General features: G+C 42.4%; 1 protein-coding gene across 2 annotated transcripts; it reads right to left on the bottom strand.

Annotated features, from left to right (window-relative positions):
• Positions 1-71: 71 nt before the first annotated feature.
• Positions 72-26,361, bottom strand: ranbp2 (RAN binding protein 2). 2 transcript variants are annotated; one of them, XM_030344252.1, is made up of 30 exons: positions 26,137-26,361; positions 25,580-25,647; positions 25,374-25,485; positions 25,137-25,289; positions 24,172-24,402; positions 23,932-24,074; positions 23,578-23,773; positions 23,140-23,280; positions 22,836-22,995; positions 22,024-22,205; positions 21,354-21,541; positions 20,802-20,925; positions 19,694-19,855; positions 19,445-19,582; positions 19,177-19,302; positions 18,884-19,099; positions 18,703-18,786; positions 18,144-18,285; positions 17,850-17,938; positions 12,497-17,459; positions 11,653-11,730; positions 9,502-9,672; positions 8,917-9,000; positions 8,580-8,749; positions 6,251-6,626; positions 5,136-5,234; positions 4,751-4,899; positions 4,157-4,430; positions 3,617-3,963; positions 72-979 (listed from the first exon to the last, which is right to left on the bottom strand). In XM_030344252.1, exons 1-30 carry the CDS (start codon positions 26,206-26,208, stop codon positions 671-673), a joined length of 9,747 nt encoding a protein of 3,248 aa, XP_030200112.1. In that variant the 5' UTR covers positions 26,209-26,361; the 3' UTR covers positions 72-670. The 2 variants fall into 2 exon arrangements, with proteins under 2 accessions (XP_030200112.1, XP_030200111.1); XM_030344251.1 differs by lacking the exon at positions 11,653-11,730 and having other exon boundaries at positions 26,137-26,360.
• Between the last annotated feature and the right edge of the window lie 262 nt (positions 26,362-26,623).

Genomic DNA, 26,623 nt, shown 5'->3' with positions numbered 1-26,623 from the left:
TATCTAGGGCGGTGAAGTGGAATAAATGCTTAAATCAACAAAATTAAAATGCATTAAAAAAAAGCCACAAAAACAATTATTGCAACTTTATTCAATTCTTCATCTCAGTACGAGAAGCACCCTTTTTACTTGATATTTTTAGGGTAAATCCGGTTCCGTCTGTCCCGTTACAATGCAGGAATTTTGTAGCCTTAGGTATAACCATCTTTCTTACAGAAACAGGGACAGGCAAACCAAGTCATATAGAAAGTCAGCATTAAAAAAAAAGGAACACGACATCAGGAAAATATGGTGCATGGTGAATTATCAATGCTACCTCTGAAAACAGGAAAATAACTATACATATTTGTACAACAACTTCCCTTAAAAGGTGACATGTAATGTAAAACCTAAGTGCAACCCAGCAACAACACCGGACTCTAACAAAATGCTGCCTCGTTATACCTTCGCCAATATGATCAGTACGAACGATTGGACTACTCCAGTCCAGCTTAAAAAAGGAGGGCAAGAAACAATCTGCATTTAAGGACTGAATAAGAGAAAGAACAATCATCACATGCTCTTATTATAGCATTTAACTTCAGATTCCTGGGGAGTTGATTGAGAAAATCATTATGACATTTAGAGTTTCCTGTGCTCAAGTGTTTTTCACCATATTAGTTATCAATGTCTATGAAACCTGTCCACAGTCAACAATGCTTATCTTCTTGCTGGACTTGCCGGACGCAGAGCCCAGCTCAGCCATCGCCCGCACCACCTCCATGCCCTCGTGAACCCAGCCAAACACCACGTGTTTAAAGTCCAGATGCTCGGCCTTCTTCAGAGTGATGAAGAACTGGGAGTTGTTTGTGTCCCGACCGCGGTTCGCCATGGACAGGAGGCCCGGGCCCGTGTGTCGGATGTCAAAGTTCTCATCTTCAAACTGTCCACCGTAGATGGACTTTCCGCCGCTTCCATCGTGGTTTGTGAAGTCACCTCCCTGAAAACACAGGAAGTCACGCAAGGTTCCCGTTACAACATCAATGACAGCAATAATATCATAAAACAGTGTTACCTGATTGAAACTGCAAAGATTTTTCTCCACAGGTTTTCAAACCTAAGAATTGCCTTGTTTATTACAAAAGGAGGGGCTTTCAATGTGGTGGGGGTAAAATTCAGTTTAAGATCCATATGACCTTTTATTGCTCAGCATAACGGCTATATGATATAATGAAATTGAGGACAAAAATGAAGCCAACGGCACTTTGATACGGAGACGGATGCTTGACTCCAATGGACTAGAATCCATTGTTACTGTACTTTAGTGCGGAAGAGGTTGAATCTTTCCAGTCTCAAATGTATTACTATTGAATTGTATAATCATACACCCTGCTCCATGTCCTTTAATTTCAAAACCATATATGATAACTGTATCCTGGACTTTATATTGATTGTAAACTTTTTAACTTAACCCTATTTGGAACCTGAGCACCCATCACTGGACAGTCATTTAGGAACAGGAACTTGTAAGTGCTATGCAATGTTCAATCGCTATGCACTACTACGTATCCCATAGTAAAATTAGGCTATTTTGTTGAGCTTTCGCTACGGCCTGATCTTTTGCTGCAGCTTTCGTTGAGCATTCGCTACGGCTCTTGCTCATCGCTGGCTCAGCCTACCGGTTTATTTCAACAGGTTGCAAAGCGCGGTCATGGCGCGTTTCTTCTACTTGAAGAGCACCTATTATGCTTTTTCGACTATTAAGACCTATAAACATTGTTATAATGATTTATATTAGGGCTGTAACGATACGCGTATCGAAACCGATATCGCGACACTCAAAGCCACAAACCTATCTCGCGGTGTGAGAAGGCAGAAGCGCGATATGCCCTTTCTAACTCTCCGGTCAAATTGTCCGATTGAAATGTGCTAATAATTGTCTGGATAATAGTCTGCTGACAGCGCCCCCTCCTATCGATGGCGTAAGTATGCGACGAGATGCCCTCTCTGTGATGACAGATCTCCGTGGCTACGGAGGATTGCATTTCTCCTCAGCCGTCGAAGTCACAAAATACATTTATCCAGAGTTGGCCAAGCGCGATAAAATTGCCTCTGTGATCCTGTCTATTGTTTTGTGTGATTTGACTGGCAGTTTGTCTGCTTATAGGTCGGAATGAAGGGGCCACCGATTATTGACAGGACGGGTACTTTATTCTACCAGACTCGTTCGCTTCTTCACTAGACACACGCGCTACCGCTCGCTCTCCTCGCTCGTCCACTCACTCGCTGACGTCACTCACACACGCATACGCACACTGCCAATCTCGCGCACACACATATGCTACTCGTAACACTATGCCTCGTTATTGCGACATTCATGTTTTCCCCATCTATTGAAAGTTAGGCTATTAAACATGTTGCATTCTATACGGCCTGATTATGTCATTATTTAAGCTACATAGCCTAATAAGAAGCGCTAATAAGGATATTTGACTAAACCAACCAAACAGTTGAGGGTTTTTGCCTACCAGCAAAAAGCATCATCCAACTGCAATCTTTGGTTATTTCTTTATTAATTTAGCTATACTTTAATAGTATTCTTTCTGTTCAAATCCGTTCAGTGTTCCAAATTATTTGTTATTAAATGTTACATTAAGTTAATTGGTATACAAGTGTTGTTTAAATAAAATGCTAAAATCGTGGGATGTATCGAACCGTGGGTCAAAAATCGTGATACAAACCGAATCGTGAGTTTGTGTATCGTTACAGCCCTAATTTATAGTCATGTTTAACCATACTAAAGTGTCAAATAAAGACTTGCATGCATTTAGACATATTCCCTGCAGACCGTCTGGGGTGGCTGTGCAGATTGTAAACACTAGGGACGCCGATCGCCATTCACTTTTTCAAATTTCCGGGATTTATCTACGTAGAACGATCCGGATTTCCATGTCTGGTCTTGCTGCCACATGCTCTTCCGGAAGGTAACCAATCACGACGGAGTGGGGTTGGCAGGAGGGGGACGAGGGGGCGGAGAAGGCCGAAGCCGGGTGTTGATAGAGAATGCTGAAAGCGCCCAGATGAGAGGAAGAGTTTCCCGAAAATCTACATAGTGTTTTGCGCCACTTGTTGACACGCTTTGTAAATCCAAAATTAACAGAGCTGTTCCAGACTAATTGTAGTCTGCAATTTGTCTGGCAATGCAAGGATGCGCTTTACCCGGATACGGGTACATTTGGGATGCAGAGGTTGATGAACACTAGGGTTGGGTGGTATCTGGTTTTACTGGTACGGTGCAGTGTGAGAGGATAAACCGGTTTAATTCTATGCAAAAAGACTGGAGCATTGTTATTATGAGATGTTCAGGACAATAAAATATGTAGCCTATTACCTACATCCACAGTGTAAATATCTAAATAGGCAACTGATATCATAATATTTGTTTGTTTAGAAACAAGGCATAAAGCAGAGTGTATGATTATCACGTTTGAGAGACGATACCCAATAGGTTTTAAGAAACGACACGTTATTGTGTGGTGTGCTATGTTCCACACACTTACCGACCGAAAGGGACAAATTTTTACATCTATCGTGGTCTCATGTTTTCTAAATTTTAAGTATGCTATTAACAGCTCACCTGACACATGAAGTTGGGTATAACCCTGTGGAAGATGGAGTTTTTCAGACCAAAGCCCTTGCCTCCCGTGCAGAGCACCCGGAAGTTTTCTGCCGTCTTTGGGACAGCGTGGGAATACAGTTCAACGCCGATGGTGCCGAGGGTCTCGTCATCAGCGGCGAGGGTCAGGAAAACCCGGGGATTAGTGTCCCGGGAATGTTCCTGGGCTCGGGACAACGTCTGCAAGGTGGCGTCCTCACTGGGCTGACTCAACCGCTGCTGACACTCCAAAAAGGTCTTCTTGAATTTTTCAGCTAGGTCTGCGTTCTTGAACTTGGCTGCCAGCTGCTCCACACTAGCATTGCCCTCTGGGGGAGGAGAAAGAGTTAACAGCTGCCGTCAAAGATAAAAAAGAAAGAAATCTAAAATAAATGATAATAATTAAGTAACTTCAATATTGACAAATTCTGATTGGCTAATAGATTGCAAACACATTGGAGACTATAGAAAATGGCGTATATATATTAAGGATCACATCAAAACACTGCAGTGGCGTTTTACCTGCATAGTCGGTGGTGGTCCAGACCAGAGCGTTGGCTGACGAGTTCATGGGCTTGAGCTCCATGATGGGTGTGATGATGTGATTGGCGCACACGTTCAGCACCTGCTCTCTCCTCATGATGACGCGGTAGGTGCCCTTGGCGGGGTGGTAGAGGATCTTTATGTCTCCCACGCCGCGCTCCTTCCACTGGTTGAGCCCGCGGTCCCAGCGGTACAGCTTGGTGCGCTCCTTGAACAGGATTTCCTCGTCCTCCTCACCCGACTTGGTCTCCACCTGAGGAGGGACAGCGAGAACTTGAATGGAGGCCGACTTCAGCGCTTAAAAAGGAGAAGAGTTTCTGGCGGGTCTGCAAAGTAAAAGGCGAGCTGCTGTGTATGAAACCACTACGCTAGTACAAATCATGTACATCAAAAGAGCTCTGCCTTTCCATGAGTAATGGCATGGGTAATGCTAGTACAAATATTAGCATTTCGACAGCAGTTCATCATTCACACTATCTTGAACCTGGCTGATAACCTGTTGGATTACAAAGGAGAATCTAAATCATTTTAAATAAATGTAATCCAATTGAAGATGAGGTGGAGAAAAGGTACCTCTGGCAGAGACACTATGGGCTCGAAGTGAATGTCCACTTCATCTGCAGCCTCCCCTTCATCCCCTTCCCCCTCTTCGCCATTCTTCTTCGGTTTGGCTGCACCACCAAACACAGAGGCTCCAGCATTTGCCCAGGAGAAGTTGGTGTCTAAAGAGGAGAGGAAGATAGGTGTCCGCTCATTATGAGCAGCTATGCTTATAAATATCCCGGAAAGTTGAGTTCAATAATAGATGTTTTGGAAAAAGTATCCGAAAGTGACAGAGGAGCAAATGTAAAAATTATATCAAGGAAAGTTCAAAGAAGAGAAAGGAACACAGGCCATGCAAACTGCATTTTTTCCAACTTGTAAATGATCAGTGCCAAGTAAAGTGACTGAAACCGACCTCTCGATCCAAAGGCATATTCTCCATCTCCAGTGTTTTGTGCAAGTTCTGCGAAGGAGAAGCTTCCGCCTCCGAGCGTGTTAAAGCCGAAGTTGATGTCTGCATTAAGAAGGTAAAGAAGAGAAACATCTTGAACATTGTGGATCCCAATGGACCAAACTTGCATAATGTTCTATTGTTTAAATACGACTTTGTTATATTGCAATAACACAATATATAAAATGCCTTTGAAAAATAATGAATTATTATTATTTATTTTTTTATAAAGGTATACTATGGGGGAAAGTATGCCCATCTATAATGTTAACAACGTATGAGAAGGCCCCTAGGAAAATATAAGCATGGTGGACAAAGGAAAACCATCGATAGAACACTCAAAGAGAAGTTATCATATGAAATAAATATGATGGGCCTGCTACTTCTATATACCAGGGCAAGGGTAAAAGGGTAAACAACTGAATACAACAACTATGGAACCTTATCCATGAGCTATCATAGAAAGGTAAACACTAGTGTTAACATTGATTAGGTAGGCAGGTTGGTCTTCTACCCGTACATGGTACACACAAGGAATACTACCAGCATGATTGTTATGAGCAAAATGAGTTTGTCCTACGATGACGCATGTGAAAAGGATCCATTACAGCTAGGGTAAGCAATTTGGAGAAACCAGCCAAAGTAAGCCAATAATATAAATATTCAACCCAAAAAATATATCCCCCTTCCCTTCAGGCATCCCGCAAAAGCCACTCCTCAAAAACACATGACTAGCTCGCTAGCTTAAGGCCAAAGGTCTGCCTAGCCTTGGAAGACGTGTCACGTGCCATATTTTTTTTACTACTTCATCTCACATTTATGTGAGATGACTTGTAGTCAGGATGGATTGCTTTGAGTTGACAAACAACATTCATAGTCATGAACACCGAGGTCCCCGCCTATTTAGTGTGACACACCTAAATGGAACAGGACCATAATAAATGTTATACTCTCACCCGTGTTCACCCTTCAATGACAAAATGTCTGCTGTGAAAAGGGCCGATGTGGAAATGCTGTTACGAGTAGGTTATGTTACTAACAGTCTTACACACTAGTTAAAGATAACCAAATATGTATACCTTGACTAGTAGTGCTGAAGATATTGGCAAGTGAAGGAGTTGCAGCATCAACAGTCAAATCCGAATCTTTGCTTTTCTTTGTTGAGAGATCGATGGGACAACCGTTGCTTGGGACAGTATTCTGGGCCTCGGATGCCTGATCAGAGATTGCCTCCCCTTGTGCCAAGGTGCTGACTGCGCCCTCGGTGCAGACTGCGTCCTCGGTGCAGACTGCGTCCTCGGTGCAGACTGCGTCCTCGGTGCAGACTGCGTCCTCGGTGCAGACTGCGTCCTCGGTGCAGACTGCGTCCCTTGTGCTGCCTGCATCCTCCGTGCCGGACAGCTGGCCTGAAGGCAGCGTCTCTGAAGCACCAGTGGAAGACTTCACCTCGGCAATCTAAAACAAAAGGATAAAAAAAAAAAAGAAGAATAATTACCTTATTTCATGCATTGATAAAGAATATAACTTAGAGACATATTATGGCGTTTCCCTTACAAGTAAACATAGCAGGGATGGGCGTGAGGAATCAATAACTCGAATTACAAATGAACTCGGTTGGTGGACAGACAAACTCGAGTTTGCATATACACACAGAAGTTATCTGAAGCAAATTTATCAATTTTCTGTGCGGCGCTGTCACACCAAAATTGTACCGGGGGCGAAAATTGTACCGGTTACGTTATCCGCGTCGAAACATTGCGTCATCGATCGACGCGATTGTCCGTTGCCAGGCAGGTTTCAAAAAACATTTGCGCACATCAAGACGAAATAACATAATACAGATGACACTTGTTTTTACTTTATATTTGTATTGTATTGAATTTAGCCTGTAAACCTAGTGTTTAAAGTGTATCGTAGTATATATTTGTATTTAATTGTTTAATCGAATTTAGCTAGTAAACTGAGTGTTTAAAGTGTATCGTTGTCTAGCTAGCGAGTGTTAATTTAATTTAGAGCAAAGCCCAGCGAAGAATTGAAATACTTTACAGAAATAGGAGATCACAAGATGAAAGGCAAAATATGCCAAGCGAAATTGAGCTACCAGAGTACTACAAGTACTATGCGGCAACATATGCTCCTGAAACACAACGGTGAGTTTGGGAAAGCAGACCTGCAGCAACCAAGTGTGTCGGCTATTTTCTCCGCCGCAAGACGCAGCTATAATCCCGGCCGTGTGTAGAAGATCACAACGCTGAGTCTTTTTTTAGTTCATTTGCTGCCGTTTTATTTGCAGCTTTAAATTATTTGCAATGGTTAGGCTACTTGTTTCGTTTTTTTTTTTTTTTTAAACCGTTACAGGCATTTTTTCCATGTTATTTAAATTGTGACACCATTTATTTTTGTAAGGAAAACGTGTTTTGAACGTTTGCAAAAAATAAATAAAGAATACTCTGATAACTCTTGACTGATTTGATTGAGAATAAGCATTACATGTTTGGTTGGTAATATTGCCGTTCATCATTAGGCCAATTCCTGCTGCCGATGCGTTGCATTCTAAAAATAGATTAGTTTTAAACGAGTACTCGATCACTTGAGTTTGGAATTTACTACTCGTGCCCATCCCTAAAACATAGTATACGAGGTTCTAGTGTCTGTAGCTTTAATGCAAATGGACTGCTGCCCATTGACTAATGAGCTGTCGGAGTGAACCCCAGCATGGAGGAGAAGTGATTGTTGCCGTTTGCGGACTCCTGGAGCTCTATATCCATCTAATATAATACAGTGTTTCCCATATAGACCAATGTGTGGCACAGTGCCACAGAATCAAAATCGAGCGCCACAATTTGATTCTGCTTTTATTTTTTATTTATTTTACGCAATTTTGAAAAATAAATATTGTTCCGTTCATTCATCTCCGCATAGCACTCTTTCTCACTGTCATCCTCGTTCACACACGCACACGCACAGAGCGAAGCGCGCATACATGCCAATGGTGCGCGGGTACACTACCACTTATTGGATAAACCCGAAGGTAAACCCGAAGCAGCGGGATATTTGTGATTAATGTGAAATGTGGTTATGGTTTAGATAGATTGGTGTTGGATCCCCAGCCCATTCTGCCGTCAATTTGAATTCGCTATGCAGCAGGGGCAGGAGATTGGGGCCACTTTGAAATGTGTTTTGTGACCGATTGCGCAATTACGCAAAATTTTATAATCCATTAGTGGTTAATTAATTTCATATACAACATTGCTCATTATAAGCTCTTATCCCCCTACTTCTTGGGTTAGGGTCTCCACCCAAAATGTATCTTTTATTGTGGAAAATCAAGCTGAAACAGGGGGTTCACTTCACCTTTAAAAATAAAATTACAACATGGATTATCTCATACTAAAGTTCCATACACACCAGTGCCTCTTGTACTTTGCGGACCTCTGTCTCAAACTCCTCAGCCTTGTCTCCCTCTGAATCACTGGTGCCCAGTTCACAGAAGAAGGTTGGGGGGAGTTGTAGGCTCTTTGCCTTCTCCTCCTCTTCTGGCGTAGGCTTCTTCTCCCAGACCACCTGGCAGTCTGGATCTGAGGTAAATCCGGTCGGAGAAAAGACAAAAACAAGCCCTAAATTCATAGTAGGCTGCAGCCCTTACAATAAGTGTTACTACGTGTAGTGTACTATGAGAATAGTTGTGTACATTTACTCATGAATACTGATATCTTCCATGAAATTAGGGCTGTATTTCACGTACCATCAGATGCTGTGGCTCCTCTCGCCGTTGGGTCAGGGTAGAGCTTTCCGTTTAAGGAGTTCACAGCAGATTCATAGTCTTCATCTGAAAAGTCAAAATCAAATTCAACCTGTAGACTTTCATCACAACCAATAATGTATCCCAGACAGGACACTTGAAGCAGAACCATTGCAGACCTGATTCTTTTCTTTCCGTGAAGAATATTTGCCTCATCTGATTGACAAAGAATTGTCACATTTGGTCAATTTGCGTCAACTGTTCTGCGCCATCAAGTGCATATAAAAAAACGTTAAAAGGCACAGTTCTCAGCTCGGTTGTTGAGGTTAGCACACTGTTCTTAGCTGCGAGTCAATATCGACTGCTCAATTTATACTACTTGATTGGCATTTAAAATATTTGCAGTGGAGAACCTTACATTCTGTATTATATAATACATCTAAGAAGGAGTAGGTGGGCCTCCTTCCGTGCATACCCTGCTCCCCCCCACAGCTCAGCTACCATAACGTAGCTTATCTAATTATGAGGGTCAATTGCAGATGACTGTTGTGCATTACTTTGATAACCTCTCATTTGTTGTAACCTTACCATCAGTTTCATCGTCGCTGGTGTAGCTTGGTTCGTTCTTGTAGCAGAAGAAAGTCAGTGGCAGAAGTAAACTCTCGGCCAACGCTGCCTGCTCAGGCGTAGGCTCCCTTATGTACACCACCTCAACATCAGAGACCCAATTTTCACTACTTCCTTCAGCAGAACTGGGTACTGGAACAGAAATTTGGAGGGAAAAAAATATTTAGATTAGCAGTTACTTAATTTACCCAGCTAATTGAAATCAAAAACAGGACGTTAATATGTTAGGAATTCACAAAAACGAACAAGATGCTTTAGAAAAAAACAACTAAAAACGTGCAATTGTATTAGAATAACTAGTATCAAAAACCTCAGGGAAAGTAAACTTCTTTCAAGGTGTGTATTCTTCCTTTATTTTTTTAATATCCTGTTTTGATAGTCCAAATTCTATTTAATTATATGCTGTAACTTAATTTATTTAGTTCACTGGGAACAAAAAGGAAAGCTTTTCTTTGGTACTGGTTCACCCATTAATAATTTTGAAATAGACAAGGAAACTGCTTTCTGGCTAATGCATTATAAACTATAGCCGTTTTCCACTCACGGCCCACTTCCCTTTCCCAAAAGTGCCAACCTATCATTCAATATTTCAGAACTGCGCCATAACCCAATTAACAAAGGAAGCCATACTTTAGGGACCTATAAACATTAGGGGTGGAACGGTTCAGAAAATTCCAGGTTCGGTACGATTTTTGGTAAAGCAGGGGATAACACGGAGCCTATATCTATATAGATATAAAAAAAATTACAGTATATGACCGTAGCAGCCGGTTATAATTAGTAGGTACAACTTTTTGATATAGGAGGAGTGTTAATAAATGGTTCTTGAGGAAAGATTGGAGACACTGGCAATATAGAAAGAACTATGCAATAAATTATTACTGTTTATTTAATTTGAGTTTACCAAATTTGCTAGGGCGCCTCCAAATGAAAAAAGTTTGTAGTCGCTAATTATCCAATACTTGGAAGTTTCGCTGAGAACCTTAATTGCAGCACAAAAGGTTATTTGAACCCAATAAACCCGAAGAATAAATACATGCTCCGATCCGTGACAAGGGAACTGATAGTTCCGATTTTATATTGGAACGTTAATTCCCGTATACATATGATACATTTTAATCTGGATATTCCATCAACATTCAGGGCTCTCAGGTTGGGAATTTCTGAACTAGAGGTCAAACGCTACATTTTTTTAAGCTGATCGATTGATTTATTCCAGTCCCATTGAACGCCCAAGTGTTGGGCATTCAATGGGACTGGAATAAGCTGGTGTTTTGGTTCCAATACCAATTATTTTTTTTTTTCTTTCTTTAAATGTAATGTCATGGCGGTTCAATGATTGGTTCAATGGTTCAAACCCATTAGCAGAGTTCAGTTTAATTGTAACATTTTCTTAAAATAATAACCTTTAGATAAAAAGTTAAGCAAAAGTAATGTAGTACAGACATGTTTGATTACACCAGGTTAAGGGAAAGTCTGACCTAGTCAGGTCCCGGGAGGTGTAGCGCCTGAACTACGGCCTTGGAATAGTTCCTGAATGGAATATTTGAGCATGCCACTCACATGCATGATCATTTACATCATTGCAATAAAACATGCACTACTGTTAGCGAGTAGCACACGTTTATACACTTTTGTGCCCATCAAGATCCGAACATCGGAACCAATCTCTTGGTCCAGTTCTCTGTAGTACAGTGCCACAAGTGTTGAACAGTTCTTAAAAAGTAATGCAGCCTATAGGTTGATTAAAATGGCAAAAGTAATGTCAACAAATTCACCAAGGCAGTGTGCAGCATGATTTACACACCTTTTTAGCCCATGATCAAGTGAAATGTTTACTTTTGTGACAGACTCCAACAGTGGGAGGATAATATTACTGTGCCAACATTGCCCTTCGGAAATTATCATGGCTTTGGATTCATTGGCAGTATAAAAGTTTAACTGCTCATTCGAAGTTGAGTTACAATCTGTTTTTGGCAACACACACACACACTGGGCATGCAACATGTTAAGTGTGTGTTGCTTCCCGGCTATCGCCTTCTTTCAGGTGAAAGCTGGTAACATGTGGCATAGCATGGCACACACAGACAGGGGCATGGCAATGAGAAGTACCTGGGGACTCAAATTGGAAGGACGATGTGGTGGTCCAAAAAGCCATTGGATTATCTTTGAAAAGCCTAAAATCCAATCCTAAAAAGATAGCATGTTTGAAGAAAGAAGCTAAATTCAATGCTGTTTCATATCTCAGCCGAATTAACTACTATTCTAACGAAATACTGCACCACATAAACCATTGTCAAATTAGATAATCTGGCATTTACTGTTTGGTGGACACTTTTAACCAAATCGTCTCGCAATGTGTATATTATTTTTATTAAGGGTGGCCCCAAGACCCTGGCAGTGTTAATGCCATGCTCTACCAGTAAAGCTAGCCTTGTTTTCTATATTTTTAGGACTTACATCCATAAATCGGAAGCTCTACTTGTGAGTTTTTCTGCCGTCTACATAATCCCAGCTAAATAAATTGAAGTGGGCATGAAAAAAGACAAAAATGGATAGGGGATTTATGAATGGTTCCTGAAAGGGAGGTATTTTTGATAGTGATTAGGCGCAGAATAATTTAATTCCATCAATGGAAGATCTGTGTACCTGAGATCTCAAACAATGGTAGGACCTAATTCAACAATTTTAAAGAAATAGTGTGTTCAATTTAAAATGTCACGGGCTACATTTAAATTGGGGATGATCATTTACAACATGTCGCCCGATAATCATACTAGTCTAAAATTCCCACATTTATGCTCGAAAGTGAAGTGTTTGCTAACCCTTGATGGCGAGTTCCTCTCAGCATTGAGCATTGAATAGGGTTGCACGGTAAGGATGGGGATACACTTTAAAACAAAGATAAACTAAATGGATTGAAATAAAATATTTAAACCTGCATTGGAAGACTTACCTTTCTCTGGGATTTTGAATGCAGGGGATGCAGATGACTGGGACACATTGAGGTTATCTTCGGTCCTGGAGTTAGATGAATTTATTTCGGGCTCTGGAGAAGACTTGGTTGGGCCAAAGATTTTTTGGAGGGTATCTGTACCAAAGACAAACTTGGGGGGAGAAACCACCATCTTCATAGGGTTTGAAGGGCTGCAAGTTATAGCTGTCAATGGCTGACTGTCGGAAATCAGGTCTGTGCGCTCTTTAATGGCTTCTTCCAGGATGGCAATCGCTTCTTTTCCACATACTTGTGTAGGTGTAGTCATGGCTGGCATTGTTTCCTGAGGTGTGGCCACTCTTGAAGCCACTGGGGTCATTGGTGTCTCACTATCCTTTGCATTTTTGGCCTTCTCAAATACCTCTTTGAATGAATTTGCTACATCCTGTAGTTTGAACCTCACAGCCAATTGTTCAACTCTGCCATCTTTAGCATCAGTAAAGTCTAAAGCACTCCACACCCAGGCCTTCTCAGATCCTTTCATCATTTCTAGCTTCATTGCTGTTGTAATCCAGTGGTTGCAACAAATCTTGAGCACCTGATCTCGTCTCATGATAAGCCTCACTCGTCTAGTGTCAAAGTTCTGCAGGATCCTGATTTCTCCGATGCCCCTCTCCTTCCATTGGTTAAGGTCTTTGTCGTAACGGTACAGTTTAGCCCGGTGATTGAAGACCACCTGCTCATTTTCCTCTCCTGTAGAAATCTCCACAAGATCAGGCAAGGGTACAATGGGTTCAAAGTACTGACCATCTTTGTCCTCATCTTGAGTTGAATCTTGCTCATCATCAGTGCCCACTGACACTCCGCTCTGATTGAGCTTAGCAGGAGACTTGGAAGGGCTGATGCCAGGCTGAAAACTGAAGCTAAAACCACTGGTGGATTCTCCAAATCGAAATAGGTTCTTTCTAACGGGACTGCTTGCTAGAGGAGAAGCATATACAGAAGTGTCAGCAGAGTCATCTAAAGGTTCTCCTCTAAGATCATAGTTATCCCATTCCAAAGTAGGACCTGTGCCTTCAGTGTGGGGCTTCACGGTCAGCCCCATCACATTGCTAGATGGTGTGAGGTTTGCTGCGCTTTCATCACAGAGTTTAGTTTTCCCATCGGTCAGGAAACATTTTAAATCTTTTAAACCAGTCTTCATTTCCTCAGCTTTCTGAATGAGATGGGCTGTTCTGCCAGTATCAACAAGCTTGTGTGGCGTCTGCAATGGGATATCTAGTAGGAGTCTCTGGCACTCTTCAAACTTTTGCTTGAACTCCGATGCTAGCTCTGGTGTTTTGAACTTGGCTGCTAGCTGTTCTAGTCTAGCATCTCCATCCGAGAAATCATTTGCTAACCACATCCATGCTTTGTCTGACCCTGCTAGAGGCTTGAGATTCATTGTGGTGGTGATCCAGTGGTTGGCACATACCTTCAGGACCTGCTCTCTTCTCATTAAAACTCTGAGTCTGCCATTAGAAGCATTTTTGAGAAATTTGAGGACACCCAAGCCCCGTTCTTTCCATTGGCTTAGGCCGGTATCAAAACGAAACAGCTTAACACGCTGGGAGTACAGAACCTGCTCTTCCTCCTCTCCCGTGACCAGATCAACCTTTTCCGGCAACTGAACAACAGGTTCAAACTGTATGTCATCATTCTCCTCCGTCTTGTACATGTCCTCCTCTTCCTGGGCAGCTGAAGAGCCTACCTTGCTTGGAGACCCCTGGTTGGATGAAAACAGATTTTCGCCAGCACGAGAGAAGCCCTTAAAAGAGGGATCATTCTGGCCAAATTGAAAGTCCCCACTAGAAGAGGTGGCCAAGGCTGCAAAACTGAATGCATCATGCCTACCAGTAAATAGTGCATTTTCGTCTTCCTTAGTTCCATCAATAGATTGTGTAGACATTGTTTCTTTGTGTTGGTCCGCTAAGTTTTTGAGGACTGTAGAAGCAGTCACTGGTCCAGTTTTCATCGCAGATACTACATTTGTAGTTTCTTGAGCCCCAAACTTGAATCCCCCAGCTTGGGTGGGCAATGCAAATGAAAAGCTTGAAGCAGTAGTAACAGGAATTTCTGAATGGGGCACTCCAAACTTAAAGGAAGAACCGTTGCTGCTACCAAAGCCAGAAGTTAAGGTAGTTACAGCTGATTGACTCGATGCAGTTTTATCTCCAAAACTAAAGCTAAATGTTGAGCTACTGATGCCTATTGAAGTACCAGGGCCACTAGTACTTTGGTTAGGATTAGCCGTCTGACAGGACAAACATTGACTGACCGAAGCATTGTTCCTGACCAAACAAGTGTCACAGTCCCACTCCCCAACTTTCTTAGCAAACATGGCTCCCAGTGATGAAGTAGGGCATGGTGCTTTAGCTGTAGGGGAAGTCGTTTTGGATAAGGGATTCAAAGTTTGACAGGCAACACAAATCTTGGATGAGGACTCATTTCTTACATAACATGCATCACAGTCCCACTGTCCTGGTTTCATCCCAAATTGGCCACCGAAATTCGAGCCAAACGCAGAACTCAGAGGCTTGGTGGTTGGGGCAGCTTTCATTTGGGTAGGTGGCCCTGCTTTTTCTGTGATAACTGATGCTGCTGAGGCCTGAGGAGTTTGACAGGCAACACAACTCGTCGATGAGGACTCATTTCTCACATAACATGCATCACAGTCCCATTGACCTTGTTTCATCCCAAATTGGCTACCAAAACTCGATCCAAACGCAGAGCTCTGGGGCTTGCTGGTTGGGGCAGCTGCCATTTGTGCAGGTGGGCCTGCTGTTTGAGAGACAACTGATGCTGCTGAGGCCTGAGGAGTTTGACAGGCAACGCAACTCTTGGATGAGAACTCATTTCTCACATAACATGCATCACAGTCCCATTGACCTTGTTTCATCCCAAATTGGCTACCGAAACTCGATCCAAACGCAGAGCTCTGGGGCTTGCTGGTTGGGCCAGCAGCCATTTGTGCAGGTGGACCGAATGTTCCTGAGACAACGGCAGCTGCTGAGGCCTGAGGAGTTTGACAGGCAACACAACTCGTCGATGATGACTCATTTCTTACATAACATGCATCACAGTCCCATTGACCTGCCTTCATCCCAAATTGGCTTCCGAAACTCGAGCCAAACGCAGAGCTCTGAGACTCGGTGGTTGGGGCAGCTGCTGTTTCTGGAGGTGGACCAGCGGTTTCTGATGGTTTTTTGACACCTGATGCTGTTGAGGAATGAGGTGCTTGACAGGCAACACAACTGTTTGAGGCCGACTCATTTCTTACATAACATGCATCACAGTCCCATTGACCTTGCTTCTTATTAAACTGAGCTCCAAATGCACTGGTTCCAGTATCGGCAAGGGTTTGACCACTGGTAACAAATGAAAATGGAGGATTAGAAGAACCAAATGCCCCAAATCCTGAAAATGGAGTGCTAGAACTATTCTTTGAAGACTCAGTGCCAAATTTGAAAGTGAAGCTACTTGCTGCTGTTGGTCCTCCAAGTGGGGGTGGTGGTTTGGAGTCAGTGACTGTCGTTCCTTCTGGTTCTGACACAGTTTGTGGATTTTTGGTCTGACAAGCTACACATTGAATATCTTTGGGCTTGTTTCGCACATAGCAAACATTGCAATCCCATTCCCCGTCCTTAAGTGCAAACTGGGCTCCAAATGATGATTTGGTTTCATTCAGTTTATAGCCCACGTCTCTCTTTTCCTGCAAGCAATGCTTCGTTGGTGACTTGGGCACATTTTGTTGAGCTTCATCAAACTTTGTTTTGAAAAGCATTGCCTCCTCCGCAGTTTTGAAACGGATGGCTAGTTGTTCAGGTTTGGGCTGCTCATCTGCATAATCAATGGCATTCCAGACCCATGACTTATCTGAGCCAGCATTGGGTTTAAGTAGGGTATCAGCGTTGATATAGTGGTTGGCACAGATTTTAAGGACTTGTTCTCTCCTCATTAAGATTCGCACCTTTCCTGAAATGTTATGCTTTAAAATCTTTATATTTCCAATACCCCGCTCTTTCCACTCCTTTGTCTCCATTTCGAAACGGTACAGCTTGGCCCTATTACAGAACAATTCCTGTTCTTCCTCCTCACCTGTTTTGACATCTATCTTATCGGGCAGAGGTACAATTGGTTCAAAATGAGGACCATCATCATCATCCTCTAACTGGGTGCTGTCATTGTCACTTTCCAGTGGCTGATTTTGCTCGACTTGAGGTTGCTTTTCAACTTCATCTATAGGCTTGTTGACATCCCCAAAACTAAATGGCTTCTCAACTTTTTCAAATGCGCCTGGAATTCCAGTGTTTGTTGTTGCACTTGCGAAACTGAACCCAGAAAGATTTTTAGTTCCAAATGTGAAGATGCTCCCTTGGCTAGTGGATTGATCCTGAGTCCCAGGCTTCTGCTCAAAGTCTGTTTTAGTGGAAATATCCGAAGTCAGCAGCCCAAGCAGACTCTCACTGTGCTTGGCAGGAGAAGCAGAGAAGGTAAAGTCTCCATCGTTGGATTTGAAATTATTAGAGTTGAATTTGAAATCTGAAGATTGTGCAGTTTGACTAGTTGGCCCAGCGACAAGGCTAGGAACCTTTGGGATGTCGGACAATGCTATTTGGCCAAAAGAGATTTTCCCAAAATCCATTGCTTTCCCCTCAATGCTCTTTGGTTGAACGGTAACCGGAGAGGGTTTGGTAAAGTAACCAGGCTCAGGAAGGGGCAGGTTGGTTGTTGGCTGAGTTACACCACGGCTGTAATGTTCCTCACTATACGGCGAGAGAAGGTTGGTTGCTGGTGACTCAAAGCGAAGAGGTGCACCGAAAACTTGTTCTTGTGGGGGGTAGACGCAGGGCAGTGCAGGTTGCATTGGTGGTGTGTGGTTCGGCTGCTGGTAGGAATACATATGCGGTTGTGGGGGCATACGATTCATGGTGTACATGGAACCCTGTGATAAAACACAAAAATATGCATTAGAAGATTCATAGCTCACTGGTCCCAAATAGGGATGCATCAATGCTAACATTCTGGGCCAATATTCTTGCCGATGGCATATACCGATGTTATTTTTTTTTTGTTGTTTTCTTTCTTGCCGATGCAGAGTACAGATCAGAACTTGAACTTCATGATAGAGTTTAGTTTGGACTAAGGTTTACAGAACATCTCAATACGTTTGGTCATAAAGGCAGACTAATTAAATGTAGTAAAAGTAAATAAATAAATAAAATAGGCCGATGGCAGTCAACAAGGCAAGTATCGTCCGAGACAGATTAATCTCAGACAAATCGGTGCATCCCTAGTCCAAAATGGCAATCTGAATATCAACTACTTATCTTACCTTTGTGGGGGTCACATTTGCTGATGTGCGAGGTGGATATTGAGAGTTATAAGACTGGTTGTAGTACCCAGACTGCCCTGTGGTAGCATCTGAGAAAGAACAGACGTTTTACTTGTTTAGAAACCTAACAGGAAAGAGTTGTGATCAGATCCAAAGGATTTAAAGATGTGCTATATTGCCTTCCATGCCATGAAAAGATGGATTATTCAATCTGTGGAGGGTAACCTAAGTGTATCGTCACCTCATATAGCTTAAACAAGTAACTGACAATACCGACTTATTTAGAAACCCTACCTGTTAATTGTGGTGCTTGAAAGGACGGTACCGGGGTGTAGGGCTCTTGTAGGCCGTCGGCTCCATAGCTGTCCCCATACATCTGATGATGAGGGGAGCCAAGGTTCCCACTAGAATTGTGCTTCAGATCGTGGACCTCATTCTACAATGTAAAGAAAATACGTCTGAGTTCCTACACACAAACAATCCATGTTTGGTGGTTGGAAAGTAGTTACAGCCCCATTTTATTACTTATTTTTTACACACGCACAGCTGCACAATAACAACAAATGTACAGTAGAGGGTGATTTATCACCAGACTACACAACCAATGTGCAGAACATCCGAATAGATAAAAGGCAAGAAAAAGGTCTCAGCCTTTCTTTCAAACTGTAGTTGCGCATGTTTTTTTTTTGTTTAATGATTGATCAAATGCCCAAGGGTTACAGAGAGATTACGGTAAATCATATTTTGACTTTAATAGAGAGGACTCCGATCACGAGATTTTGCGACTACCAAAACTGCATGCTAGCGTGCTCAGATTGCAATACCACAAAAATGCAACATAAAAAAACCTTACTTTGAGAGCTTCTACTTGCTGGCAGAGCATCTGTAGCAGAGACTTCTGATCCTCGACCCAATGCGGTGGTGTCTTAGGAGACATCTGTTGATAATGTAAAGAAAACCTTGTAAGTTATGGAAAACATCAGCCACAGGTTTATTAAATTAGTCAACCCATTTATAAATGAAAAATTACCAACCAGGTGTATTTTGGAGGGAGAAACTGTGCTTTTATTAGGCGACGTGGTCGGGAAGTTGATGCGGGAGAAAGTTGCGGTAGTTTCTGGTGTGGACCGGGTTGGTGCTCTTCGGGCCCCTCCCTTCTCCTCTTTCTCCTCTGCAATCTCACCAATCTCTTCCAGCTGCTGATTCACCTCATTCAAGAGGTCCATCACCTCTTCCATGGATATCGGCAGCTGGGGTAGAATTGTTTTATCACTGACTTGTACCTCTAGAGGAAACAATTCACCCCATAATTATGTCCACAACAAACCTGCTCCAGGTCATCTGAATGGTAGATCTTCGACAGGTAAGTTCTGAACTTCTTGAGGAACATGATACACCGGTCTTGTGTCTCCTCTACCCCACTGCCTGCCTCCTCCGACAGCCTTTGGTAGATCTGTGGAGAATATCAATGAAAGGCAGCCTCTACTTAAACCAAAACAAATTAATGCTGCTGATCTGCTAGTGGCAACACAATAATGGTCAACACCAACCCAAGTACAATTAGTTCATTCAAGTAATTTGAAATTTGGACTTGCCCGTGCAAGATGCCAGGAAGATGACACGTTATTGATCGTTTCCAGGGTGGAAATGGCTTCTTCCGTCTTACCCTCTACGTCCAAGAGAGATGCAAATCCTATCATGGCTTCTTCCTCATAGCCCTTCACAATTGAGATCTGAAAGTAGGAATAAGTTAACAGCAGTTAACAAACTAACTGTTGCAGTCTTGTATGCATGCAACGTAGTCTTAAACTGTAAAGAAATTATCAAATTAAATAATAATTTACCTGGATATCTCTGTTGGAGAAATGAATGAAGAGGGGGTCAAGGGGTTCTGGTATGCTTCGCCTGTTTTTGATCTTGTCCAAGAGAGGAAGAGCAGCCTTCCAGTAGTGGACACTACGGCCAATGTATTCCTTCTGGTCATAGTACGAGTTCACCTCCATGCCCTGATGAGACAAATCTGGTTAAATGAAGATTATGTAAAAAGTCTGAGCATAGTTATAAACAGAGAAACACTACTGTTTTAATCAAAGCAAAGTAAAAAATTAAGATTCAACATTAAATGAGAAATCTGCTGTAAAATGGATCTGGGATGTTTAGTACGAGTTGGAATGTTCGTTTGGGAGCAAAAAAGCACAACAGACGCATTCTTAAGTTGGCTGTTTTTAGCCGATTCTACCAAAACGCTATGAACTTGGAACGATAGGGGCATGTCTCATGGTAAAAACTAAATCGCTATATCATACCACTTACAAGGCTAGAATTAGCCCGACACTTTTTTGGTAGTATAATAAGGGTCTTAACATGTAAAACAAGGCATTGATAACTTTGTAAGTTCACAGATTGTTTATTAAAAAGGACATTTTAGACACACAATACCATCAGTAGTTCACCCGTCGACGCCATCTTGTCTTTAAGACTCTATCCGTGTACAACACGTAAGCTCTGTGTGCCAATCTACTTATCGAGTCTTAAAGACAAGATGGCGTCGACGGGTGAACTACTGATGGTATTGTGTGTATAAAATGTCCTTTGAATAAACAATCTGTACACTTACAAAGTTATCACTGCCTCGTTTTATATGTTAAGACCCTTATTATACTACCAAAGAAGTCTCGGGCTACTTTTAGCCTTTTAAGTTGTTTAAAATAGCGATTTAGTTTTTACCATGAGACTTGCCCCCATCGTTCCAAGTTTGCGAACTTAAGAATGCGCCTATATGCGCTTTTTTGCTCCCAAACGAACAATACAACTCGTTATCATTCCAAACCTATCCCAGATCCATTTTACACCCGATTTTTCCTTTAACCGAACGTCAACAAGGAGAAGGCACACGCATGCACACAAGTATTGGGTAACCTGCTAGGTGCTAAACACTGGATACATGCTCACCATCTGGCTGAGATGTTGAGCCCAGGAAATAGCGAGTGCTGGCTGCAAGCCGTGTTTCTCTCCTGCTCTGATTGAACTCAGACCATGCTGCACAACCATACGCAGCTTGGCTGACGTGCCAGTTCTGCAAAATATAAATGCAAAATTGATGCAATGTAGAGCACTTCTAAAACACTGAGGGAGTCCGACAGGTGGACAATACTTATTAAGCTCATCTAGAATATCGAAAATTGTTCGTGAAGTTTTGCTTCTGAGGAATGTAATAACCCAAGGTCTGAATCTTGGGAGTATATTCCATGAGTTGCAAAACTCTATAGCATATTACCCTCCATATAGTATCTATGTCATAAATTAAAAAAACACCCATTATTTATTTTTACCAACTAGAACGGAATTCATATCATCACCTCGGCTTTAAAGTTTAGTCATAAAAATAAAGGTGGATTGAAAAAAATACAAATATTTTGCGGGGTGTAAAAGGGTGTCAGTTGAAAAAATTGGAATGCCTTTGGCCTTCATTGTGGCCCCAGGCAGATCTCTCAATAAACGTACAGGGCTTGTTTATGGATGAGACTGTAGAGTGCATCCCACCACTCCCTCTGCCGATCAGTGGACAGGGAGCGGAGAAGAGGAAGAGGAAGGCATCGGGGCTCGCTGAAAGGCTGCTGGCCGACACAGCTGATCTTAGCAGTCTCCTGGAGCTGGCTATGGCAGCAGAACACCACCCCGCACACAAACACCTTGAGAAAAAAAGATTAAATAAATCAGAATGGAAGCTACCTTCAACAGGAGCAACTTTTAGTCTTTGAATAGTTTAGATTTCCTATATGTGAAGTGAACCTATTCATTATTTTGTGGTAGTCCATCATGATTTTTAGAAGATTATACCGAAATACTGTATCATTCTTAGAAAAACTGGAAATTAAATTGGAGCTTGAATAAGGTCTGAATGTCAAACCCCATTTGAAAGTAGTTTGATAAAATTGTGGAAACCCAACCAAAACGAATAAAACATGAGTAAAACAAATGAGGCCTTGTGTACCCCTTTGATTTGACTGCCCTCTCAAGCAGTAGTTAAACCTTCACATTAGACCTGCATTGTGATAACAGGGTTCATATATAGGGAGTACACTACTACCTGATGATTCCCAATGCTGGAAGATATGATCAGGTTTTCAAACAGGGTTTGTTTTTAAAGTAACATCAAGTCCCTGGAAAGTACCTCCAGGTCCAGCAGGGAGATGGACTCGGGAGCATTGGTGTCAAGCTTGGATGTTTCCAGGTTGAGTCTTGGGAAGAGCTGCTTGAGCCACTCTCGCAGGGCTGGCCTCTGGGCCAACAAGGTCCACTGCAGGCCCAGCCAGCTCAGGTGCTGCAAGTCTCCTCCATGGAGCATGATGGAACCTATAGGACCAATTGAGATTCATGATGTTCTAGCAAATTACACATATATTACTTTTTTTGCAAGGTCTTAAAAGTGGCAGAATAACTTGACTAGTGGTAACCTCGAACTTTCGATGATTTGAGTCTATGATAAAAAATACATTTGGTTGTCGTCTCCTTAATCGAATCCTCGCGTCTGTAAAATTGTGCTTGTTTAACAGAGGGACGGATACACTGGGAGCATGGTGGGGCTAAATGAATGATACCACAGCATTGTTTGGCTTCAAGAAGGAAAACATACGAGTTATACTGTGATTGGTTTGTGGGGGGGAATCTGTATTTTCTAAGGCTTTTTCTAAAGCTCATAGCAGCCTATATTTTATTAATATTGTATATTTTGTATTTTTTTTTTGCAGATACCAAAATCAACGTTTTGGTATTTTGGTATACAACTTGTTGTCACAGACGGTGAGTCATTTAGCAGTCGCTTTGCTTGACTAAAGACAGCTGTGGGAAATCCAGATAGGCCAATTGATAGATAGAAGTTTCGAGCGTTTGAACCATTCGGCCTCAATAGGTCTGGCCCGAGATTCAGACTCGACCATGCAGTTGTGTAAAGTTCTGTCGAGGACACCCCTGTACTCCACTTACCATTGTCCCACTTAGCCAGCTGGGAAAATTCTGGGACTTGAGTGTTGATGGAAGCGAAGTCATCATTGGCCATGAAGGAGGCACTTGTGGAGGACTGCTCTCCAAACAGGAGCTCAAAAAGAGAGCTCTGCCCGATGCGATTACCAAATGCTTCCACCACCTACAATACAATAAAATGTACAATGTATGAATAGGAAAGGCAGCTCGAATACATCAATTCCAAAGTCAAGAAAAAAAAACAAGCAGCATAAGATGGTTGTTTGAGGTGAAAAGTGATGAAATGGTAAATGATTGTTCGACTGACCTCGGTGATAAAGGTCTGTGGGTCCGAGCTGAGGTTGAGCAGCATGTGCCCAGCCTGGCTCTGTCTATCGTTGGCCATCAGCTCCAACAGCTTGGGTGCCAACTGATCTCCTTTAGTAAGTTTAAGCTTTGGTCTGGGCACCTAAAATGACAAAGCAAAATTGATATTAAACTTTTCGAACAACTCCATCCAACTGCTCACTCGCCTTCCTCTACCTTTATGTTCTCTACTGATCAGCCATCAATCACTGACATCATCATTGTTAGGGGCTATGTATACAGTAGCATAATAACACCATTTTACTATAAAGTTGCACTGTTTAATTATGACGTGCACTTTTAAACCAACGAACTCGGTGTGTGCTGTATGCTACGTTTTATTGTCGGGAACAGTCACACTTTTAAAATAGAAACCTTTCTAGGTCCTATAAGCATGTACCTGGTAAGACAACAGGAAGCAGAGGGTGGCCAAGTCGGTCACAGCTCTCCAGTTCTGCTCACGCTCTTGGGCCATTTTCAGTAGGAGGGTACCAGTGTGCAGGTAAAGGTGAGCTCGCATTTCTCCAAACACCTCGCACAGCTCGTCTGTCTGGCCACCTGCTGTGGCACTCACAGACCGCATGGCTTCATCAAAACTAAAAATAAATAAAAATAAAACACAAACAAGCACATACATTATATGTGGTTTATTTCAAAGGGGTTATGCCGCACGGCGCTTTGGAGATCTTAAAGAGTTGGGTTTAATCAATGCTCATCCCGTCTGTGTGGGCGTATGCAAACACACTAAACCTACCTTCTCAGGGCATCAAGTGCGGGCAGCACTCCACTGACTGATAGTTTGAGTCTCAACAGGTTGCAGTGGGCCAGAAGCAGCTCTCCTTTAAGGCGACGACACAGCTTTTCATTGTTGGAGACACCGGGCTGGGCCAGGTATTCCTTAAAACATATGCCAAGTCAAATGCAAGATTAAAGGTGAAAATCTCACTCTTTTTTTATTTAAATCTTTTTTTATCCAAAACACATAATGGCTGACCTGCAGTGTGTCGGCCACCACAGAGTTCCAATCCAGACTTTTGCGTAGCTGGCCCTTATTCTCATGGCTCAAGCAGTGTTTCACAGCCTCGTCCAGGCGGCCATCTTTAGAGTACAGCTCAACCAGCTTTATGTTGACGTGGACATCGGCTGGGCGCACCGCTAACTCAGACTGCAGAAGATCGAAAAGGCGGTTCCATCCCTGTTGGCCCTGACGGCTGAGCAGCTTCTCCTGATCAGGGAAACAAATGTACATAGATGAGGGGTACGAGGACGATGGAGGGGGTAACCATTCACTCCGCTCATGATTTGGTTTGATTCCCGATATTGGGTTTGCGATTCGATTCTCCAAAGTAAATGAGAATATACTGTATATATATACTGAGTTGTAATACGACAGGAAGAGATGTTAAATTTAGGTATTTAGGTTTGAGATAGGAAAAGTCTGTGGCTACAGAGAAGACTGGAGAATTAAGAAGAGTGAACAAGTTGTACTGGTGTTATAGTGAATGAAGGCTTACTGAATTAACTGTTCAAAATGTTCTATCCGGGAGACTGAATCGCTACGTGAGCCTAAAGGAATACCATATTGTTGGCATTCGGCCGTTCATCATTGGTTATAGAAATAATTACTACAAGATAACTAATGCTTCATGATCAAATGATGAATTGCCCAAACGACAATCTTTTTAAAAGTTGTATTAAAGTATCTGAACCAGCTTTGCCTTTCTCATTAGTCATGTTTACATGTGATGTACTGTAGGTTACTGCAGTTCTATGCATACAAAACAAGAACCAAAAAACAGGAGCGATAGTATAGTAGCAGCATTCAGCTCCATTTTTGCATAACCTGCTACAGACTAGAGAGTGTGACGCATTGATGTTGAACAACGGGTTAGGGTTAATTTGATATTAACATTGGTATGTTGTTTTTAATGGTTGAAAATAGCTTGCAGTTGATCTCACCTTGAGGTTGAAGACAGCTGGGTTACCAGGGAGCAGCTTGTTGGCCTTCTCCACCCAGAAATCTGCCCTGCTGTCAGTTGGATCCTTACTGCACAGCAACTCAGCCACCTTCAGAACCAGGTCCTTCTGTGCTGGGTTCAGGTCCACTGACCGCTACACACAGACAGAACTCTTTAATGTAGTTTACCTTCAACAGTGGAAGCATTGCAGATGGCTACAGTATACGTGATTAAATACCTTATAACATCCAACTGCTTTGTCAACTTCTCCCTCTTTCTCAAAGAGCTGACCAAGGAATTTGTGTGCTTTGGGGTCCCTCTCTTGGATTTTAAGATACTCGGACACATGTCTAAAGAAAAAACAAAAATGCACGCATGCAAATTTAAACAAACTCCAAAACAAAATGGTTTTCAAATGGTTTCCTTTGAACAAAAAAGGCTTACCTTTTAGCAAGTTCATACTCCTTCGCCTCAAAATACAGCTTGGCAAATAAAAAGCCTTTGATTGGCTTCTGTAGAAAAAATGACAGCATAGGATATTCAAGTCATGAAAGTTGGACATGGTCGTTTGAACTAGACGACTATTAATTCAACGAGCTCAGAAAACCATATTCGACCGGAAAGCTACGACGAACCAATATGCGTAGTGAATAACATCATATTAAGTCATGTTTAACGTTAACTACTTAATAAAGGACAGGGGCAACGTCCCACAGCCAGACATCGCGGCGAAGCAGCGCGACTCGGGATTCTACCGCGCATTTCCAATGGAGGACACGGTCAAGACTCAAGCTAACAAAATAGTGAACTAGAAACGGTAACGTTTCAACGAACCACAATATTCTGCTCGTTTCTCCTTGCAGAGACTTCAGTAAGGTTAACATATGAGCTTTATGTTTGTAGTGGGTACAACTTGCTTATTCGCCCTAACGTTTAGCACATGCTGGTATAAACATGATGGCTGAACGGCTAATTTTAGCCACCGGCTCAGCTCAACTCACCTCTTTGAGCGAAGGGGACGAACTGTGTACTGAAGAGATATAGCGATCCACTTCAGCCTTACTTCGCCTCATGGCTTCGGAAATGGATGTTAGATCTCTATACTAATGTGTGGCAGAAGGTATTGTTGAAGGATAATTAGAAATAGTGGTCGTAATTTCTCAAATCGTTACTGCCTCAATAGCTCTTCCGCCATCATGGTGACAGTGCGCAGTCTCGTAACAGCAAATGGCAGCAATGGTTGTTTAGTCACGTGGGTGGGAGACTCCTTTGTCATTGGCTTGTTTGAGTTGACGGATAATACGAAATTGAAACTTTGAATCGCCGATTGACGCACTTTTACTATGAAGTGGTTCGCACCCGGCCTAGAACAGTCTCTTGACCGACAGAACCGTGAATAACCCAAGTGTCATTATTTAATTAAATTAAAAAAACAGTCTGTTCTCGACTCGAGTGAAGTAACGTGGATAAAATATTATCATTGAATGG

Source organism: Gadus morhua, chromosome 20, assembly GCF_902167405.1.
Source record: "Gadus morhua chromosome 20, gadMor3.0, whole genome shotgun sequence".
NCBI classification, from domain to species: Eukaryota; Metazoa; Chordata; class Actinopteri; order Gadiformes; family Gadidae; genus Gadus; species Gadus morhua.
This window is presented reverse-complemented; position numbering and strand designations above follow the sequence as displayed.